At 48.0% G+C, this 7,643-nt stretch overlaps 1 protein-coding gene across 1 annotated transcript in view; it reads right to left on the reverse strand.

Annotated features, from left to right (window-relative positions):
- Nucleotides 1–2,748, reverse strand: part of LOC106806923 (transmembrane channel-like protein 7) — an 18,651-nt gene extending 15,903 nt beyond the window's left edge. The window contains exons 1-3 of the mRNA XM_014809094.1: nt 2,426–2,748; nt 1,624–1,776; nt 1,133–1,160 (exon numbers count right to left, since the gene is read on the reverse strand). Of these exons, the coding sequence (XP_014664580.1) occupies nt 1,133–1,160; nt 1,624–1,776; nt 2,426–2,748 (504 nt within the window). The remainder of the gene's footprint in view (nt 1–1,132; nt 1,161–1,623; nt 1,777–2,425) is intronic.
- Between the last annotated feature and the right edge of the window lie 4,895 nt (nt 2,749–7,643).

Raw genomic sequence — 7,643 nt, forward strand, 5'->3', positions numbered from 1 at the left:
GGAGAGAGAGCGAGAGATACGAGAGAGAGAGAGAGAGAGAGAGAGAGAGAGAGAGAGAGAGAGAGAGAGAGAGAGAGAGAGAGAGAGAGAAAGAGAGAGAGAGAGATGCAATGGTGTTGCACTACAACGTATACTGTATATGTGTAGTGTCATCCCAGGCGGTACACGGATAGTATGTAGTGTGTAAACATATACGCCTATTTGACTGATTATTACTGTATGCGTTTGTTTAATTTGATCTTCAAATCATTTGCTTATTTCGATATTTTGATACGATTAAAATGGCTCAGTGTGTTGTTTTATCACTGATGTTATCTACGGCATGATAATATGTTTGGTTTGCACGTATTGCACGTATGCACGTTTGCACGTATTGATATGCATGTCATGCCTTCTCATTGTTTACGCTTATGTGTATTTTTATGATGTCCCGTATAATAACTGACTATCACAGTCTCCACGATTGGTCGTTTTTATACCTGAGACGCGGTGCTTCCCGAACCACCTCACAGAATCACTGTCATATCTCCCTTATACCTCTATTAGCAATTTTCGTATATTTTGCGAAAACAGCACCTCAATTAGCCACTGTGTTCGGTACCTACCTGGTGCAGTGCAGTTACAACTAAACGGGTTCTTTATTGAATTGCCCTATTAATCCGACCGAGGGCCATATATAACCAAGCCTTCTTATATATCGTCGCTAGGCCAGGAAAGACTAGTTTAGACGTATATTTTACCCATGCATATCAAAATGTCGAGTTCGCGGCACTTCCTTGTCAAACATTAACTTTTATAACGTCTCATTACGACATCGATGAGCTAATATAAGTCTGTCTGTAAATGACGTCTGTCGAACAGGCTAAATAGTTTAAACAAATGAGTGGTACGCGCTTGCCGCACTGTATAACAGTCTCATACTCTAGCAGGTGTGGTGGCACTAACCTCATCGCCCGCTATATACCCTATCAAACATAATAATGCACGCTCATATAAGCGCTAGCTATCAGGCAATATTTGATCCTGTACGGGTAACGGGAGGGGTATAAAAATGTGCGGGTAAAGCGCTGCCGCTATCTCACACACAAACACAGTGAGGCAATGCACTGAAATACACAACACGGGTACTTACGAAACCTTTGGCTCCTTTCTCTTCCACGCTGTAAATAAACAACAGATAAGCGTAAATTTATATTTTTTAAATCGCAATGCTACCGCCTACGGTTAGTAAACGTTTCTATAAAACGGAGAAGCGCCAACAATTAATATTCAAGCGCCCAAGTAGTAGATACTCTATTCTCCGTGCCCATTATGGGATTAGCTCAAATTCAACGACCTACTCGTCTTCGTGGTAAAGACATTTTAATTGAATTGAGGCGATGCGGTGGTTATTTACTACACCAGGCGACCCCTATTATATTACCGCACGGCGTTTATAGAGTGTAATTACGCGTACTTGCATATTGTATAGACGTGCCGCACTTGACGACTTCTCCAGGGCGTATATGATGAGCGTACCATGACGTTTTCGTGATAATCCCATAATCAAAGTGAATTTAATAATTATTATTATCACCAGCCTCAGGCTCGGCTCTACTGCAAACCACTAACTTTTCGACTTACATCTCGTAACCCTTCCCGGCTAGCATGTCCTTGAAACGTTTGCTGGTCATCGGGTGAGAGTGATGGTCCGTACTGAAACAGTTCTTCGCCCAGCATCGCCGCCGAGTCGGCAGGTTCTCTTCATCGGGAGCGGAAACCGACAACAACTGCTCCCTGAAACGACAACGAATCGATGATGTACATCAAGCACATCACTGCAAAGTTATGTTCTATCGCGCAAGATGTAATGTGAGCCATACTAAATCTTATCGAACTTCCTTCGTTAACTAAAAAGTGTCGACGACGACGACAACGACGAGGATGCCAATGACGACGATGACGTCGACTACAACGCCGCCGACGGCTACAACGACGTCGACGACGACGACGACGACGACAACGCCGCCGACGGCTACAACGACGTCGACGACGATGACGACGACAACGACGACGACAACGCCGCCGATGGCTACAACGACGTCGTCGACGACGACGACGACGACGACGACAACGACGACAATGACGTCGACTACAACGCCACCGACGGCTGCAACGACGTCGACGACGACGTCGTCGACGACGACGACGACGACGACGACGACAACGACGACGATAACGTTGTCGACGACGAAATTATAACGATGACAGCAACGCTGTTCGTCTCATGAATTGCACACATCCCTGTATCTACACGTTATATCATGAGTATATATAATAGGGGTAATTTACTCCTGAATGTATAAATATGTGCATGGTATTACACACCACCTGTAGCTGTCCGTTATATTACCGCTTGCCTGTATATAAGTGGAACTCTACTCACCCCATCCTGTTCATGGCGTACGCGCGCTGACTGCGTGACAACGTCATGCCCATGCCAAGCGTCGCAGTCCGGCTGTTTTGGTGCGACAGGGCCTTGCCGCCTCCTCGTCTCCTGCCATCGTCGGCGTCGTCACGGACCGCCTCCTCGGCCTCGTGCGCGCTGTACGCCTGGTTGACGTGGTAGCTGCTGGTAGAGGGCTGCTGGGTATCGTGGGACGGCGACGCGTAATAGGCCGCCCGTGGAGCCGGTGGCGCCCTCTGGTGGCTGCCGTACCGCTCGCTGGCAGGGTCGTCCATGTAACCGGGTGGCGAGCTCTCGTGCATCGGCGGGTAATCGTAGTCGATGATTACCTCCACGCCCCTGCCGCCGTTGCCGCCGCGCTGCCGCCGCCCGGGTGACGACGATGACGATGATGGCGGGAACCTACCTTTGCCATCGTAATCAGGTCGCGGTTCGTGCATGTGGCCTGTGTGAGCAGATAGTAACAAGATAAACTCGATGATATAGAATCGTACTAAAATTTATTGATTTACTTACTAAAGCAAGCCTAAGATCAAGAGGTATTCCTATAAAAATTTAAGCAAAACAAAATGCGCGTCATAGAAGTTCGCTTTACATGCTAACAACATACCTTCATCTCGCGCGCCTCACGCTATACACCAATAGCGCCCTCGTAGACCAATTAGAGATAGTACACAAATTTGTATACACAAACACGGTTACAATAGCAAGCATAACATGCTGCAGCAAAAGAAAGCAAGTTTGACATTAAATTATATATGTTTAACTGGACTATTTGTGTTATTATTATTATTATTATTATTATTATTATTATTATTATTATTATTATTAATAATAATTATATTAATTTTTTAGCTGCACTGCGTTTTTTTACGAAAGCGATTCCGTGCGCCCGGGCGTTCTTTCTTTCCTTCTCTCTCTCTCTCTCTCTCCCTCTCTCTCTCTCTCTCTCTCTCTCTCTCTCTCTCTCTCTCTCTCTCTCTCTCTCTCTCTCTCTCTCTCTCTCTCTCTCTCTCTCTCTCTCTCTCTCTCTCTCTCTCTCTCTCTCTCTCTCAACGCAATGCTACCGCGCCTACCGGTTAGTAAACGTTTCTATAAAACCGGAGAAGCGCCGAACAATTAATACTTCAAGCGCCACAAGTAGTAAGAGTATCTATTTCTCCGGTGCCCGATTATGGGATCTGATAGCTCAAATTCGAACGACCTACTCGTCTTCGTGCGTACTAAAAAGACATTTTAATTGTATTGAAGGCGTGTGCGTTGGTCATTCATACACCAGGCGACCCCTGATTATATGTACCGCCAGCGGCGTTGATAGGATTGTAATTACGGCGTACTTGCCACATATGTGTATAGACGTCCCGCACCTTGCGACTACTTTTCAGGGCGTAAATATGATGAGCGTACCATGACGTTTTCGTTGATAAATCCCGATAATCAAACAGTGAATTAAATATATTATTTCACCAGTCTCACCGAGTCTCGGCTCTCTCTACTGCAAACCACTAACTTTTCGACTTACATCTGTCGTAACCCCTTCCCGGCTGAGCTATGTCCTTGAAACGGTTTGCTGGTCATCGGGTGAGAAGTGTATGTCGTACTGGAGAACAGGTTCTTCGCCCAGCATCCGCCGCCGAGTCCGGCAAGCCAGGTCTCTTGATCCGGGAGCAGGAAACGACAACAACTGCTCCCTGAAACGACAACGAATCGATGATGTACATCAAGCACCATCACTGCAAAGTTATGTTCTATCGCGCAAGATGTAATGTGCAGCCATACTAAATGCTTGTTCGAACTTCCTTCGTTAACTAAAAGGAGTGTACGCGACGGCGACGACAACGACGAGGAATGACAATCGACGACGATGCCGTCTGACTACAAACGCGCCGCCGACGGCTACAACGACGTCGACGACGACGACGGACAGACAACGCCCGCCCGACGGCTACAACGAAAACGCCCGGCGGTCGACGACCGAGAACAGACGGACAACGACGACGACAACGCCGCGATGGCTACAAGTTGCGGGACGTGTCGACGCAAGACGACGACGACGCCACGACGACGACGACGACAACGACCGACGACAACGGACGACGAGGTTGACGTCGACTACACGCCGCGACGGCTACACGACCACGCGTCGACCCGGTCAACGACGACGAACGACGACAGACGACAACGACGACATAACGTCCTCACGTGTCGACGACGAAAATTATAACGATCGACAGCAAACGCTTGTTGCGTCTTCATGATGTGCACACATCCCTGTATTCTACACGTTATATCATGAGTATACTATAATACACGTAATTTACTCCGCTGAATGTATAAAATATGTGCGATGGTATTACACACCACCTGTAGCTGTCACGTTATGATTACGATTGCTGCGCAGTTATAAGTGGAAAACTCTGTACTTCACCCCATCCTGTCATGGCGTACGCGCGGCTGACTGCGGCGTGACAACGTCATGCCGATTTGGCAAGCGGTCGCAGTCGCTGCTTTTGGTGCGGAGGGGCCTTGCCGCCTCCTCGTCTGCCTGGCCATCGTTCGGCGTCGTCACGCGCCGGCCTCCTCGGCCTGTGCGGCGCTGTAACGCCTGGTTTGAGCGTGAGGAGCTGCTGGTAGAGGGCTGCTGGGTATTCGCTGGGACGGCGAGCGTATTAAATAGGCACGCCGTGAGACCCCGCCCCCCAGCGACCCCCGACCCCTGACTACGACTGTCCGGTGGCGCCTCTGGTGGCGGCCCGTACCGCTCGCTGGGCAGGGGCTCTGTAACATTGTAACCACGTGGTGGCGAGCTTCGTGCCATACGGCGGGTAATCGTAGTCGATGATTACCTCCCGCCCTGCCGCCTGTTGCGGCGCGCTGCGCCGCCCGGGCTGACGACCGATGATGCGATGATGGCGGGAACCTACCTTATTGCCATTGTAATCAGGTCGCCGGTTCGGTGCATGGGCTGCTGTGAGCAGGAGGAGTAACAAGATAAACTCAGATGATATAGAATCGTACTAATACATGTTATTGACCTTACCTTACTAAAGCAAGCTAAGATCAAGACGGATTCCTATAAAAATCTAAGCAAAACAAAATGCGCGTCATAAGAAGTTCGCTTTACATGCTAACAAACATACTCTCAATCTCGCGCCAGCCTGACGCTATACACCAATTTAGCGCCCTCGTAGACCAATCTAGAGGATAGTACACAAATTCATGTATACACAAACACTGGTTTACAATAGCAAGGACATAACATTGCCTGCAGCAAAAGAAAGCAAGTTTGACATTAAATTATAACTATGTTTAACTGACTATTTGTATTATTATTAATTATTATTATTATTAAATAATTATTATTAATTTTTAACTTGCACTGCGTTTTTTTACGAAAGCGATTGCCGTGCCGCCCGGGCTTTCTTTCTTTCCTTCTCTCTCTCTCTCTCTCTCTCTCTCTTCCTCACCCCCTGTTCTTTCTTTCTCTCTCACTCTCATCTTCTCTCTCTCCGTCTCTCTCTCTCTCTCTCTCTCTCTCTCTCTATCTCTCTCTCCTCTCTCGCTCTCTCTCTTCTCTTTTTGCCCGCGGTTAAACTAAAATTATTACTGTCGTAGGTTGCTCCCTCTCTCTTTCGCTCTCCTCTTCTCTCTCTCTTTCGTCTCTTTCCCTCTCTCTCTCTCTCCTCTCTTTTTTCCAGTTCTCTTTCTCTCTTTTTCGCTCTCTCTCTCTCTCTTTCTCTCACTCCCATACCGCACTCCAGTGCAAATAAACAGGTGGGGACGCCTGTCTGTCTGTGTGCTCATCCAACCATTGGTCGGTGCGCTGTAATAATATTAATTATATCGCCATCTTCTGCGTGCATAAGGAAATTTTGCTTGGTAATTTTCCAATTGTTCCGGAGGCGTCTATCAGTGCTGATATGTTATTTCAGATGACTCGGCTGGCCCTCACGTACAGCTAGATATTAGTTATATAGCCTTATTATACTGATAATTTATGCATTAGGTGCGCTGAACAAACAACCCTGTTAGATCCGGGCTGGCTTGTGGTTCCGTGTTTACAGGAACTATGCTATGTCTATATAGTGGCCGTAAGTGTGTGCGCACACGATGAAACTCAATTTGGTCGATACCACTAACCATTTTCGTAAGAGAACCCAAAGAATATAGAACAAAACTTGCCAATATAGACATAACGGGGTGAAAAGAAGAACGGCGGTAACGTGACGCGGGCGCCCGCGCGTAGATGGATGGATGGATGGATGAATGTATGGATGGATGGATGGATGGATGGATGGAATGGATTGGATGGCATGGATGGATGGATGGATGGATGGATGGATGGCAATGGATGGATGGATGGATGGATGATGGATGGATGGTGGATGGATGGACTGGATGGATGGATGGATGGATATGGATGGATGGGATGGAATGGATGGATGGATGTTATGGATGGAAGGATGGCAATGGACGAGCGACGGACGGACGGACGGATGAATGTATGGTATGGATGGATGGCATGGGATGGATGGATGGAATGGAATGGATGAGGGTATTGGATGGATGGATGGATGGATGATGGATGGATGGATGGATGGATGGATGGAATAGGATGGATGCATGGCATGGATGGATGTATGTGATGGAAGGATGGATGGACGGACGGACGGTAGCGGACGGACGCCATGAATGTATGAGGGTATGGGATGGATGGATGGACAGGATGGATGATGGCATAGCATGATGGGATGGATGGGATGATGGATGGATGGATGGATGGATGGATGGATGGATGGAGGCTATGGATGGCGATTGATGGATCGGCAATGAATGGATAGAATGGATGCGATGATGGATGGATGGATGGATTCGGATGGATGGATGGCAATGGTATGGAGGATGGAGAATGGATGGCGCCGCGCGAGGTGGGCCGGCCAGTGCGCCTGCGTCGGGATGGATGGGATCGATGGTTGGATGGATGGCATGGATGGATGGATGGATGGATGATGGATGATGGATGGATAAATGACAATGGATGAATGTATGAATGGGATGGATGGCATGGATGTTTTCGATGGCATGGATGATGGAATGGATGGATGGATGGATGATGGATGGATGGATGGCATGGATGGATGGATGGATGGATGGTTATGGCAAATGGATGGATGGATGTATGGGATGACATGGATCG

The sequence above is a fragment of the Priapulus caudatus genome, unplaced genomic scaffold (assembly GCF_000485595.1).
Source record: "Priapulus caudatus unplaced genomic scaffold, Priapulus_caudatus-5.0.1 Scaffold186, whole genome shotgun sequence".
Taxonomy (NCBI): Eukaryota; Metazoa; Priapulida; class Priapulimorpha; order Priapulimorphida; family Priapulidae; genus Priapulus; species Priapulus caudatus.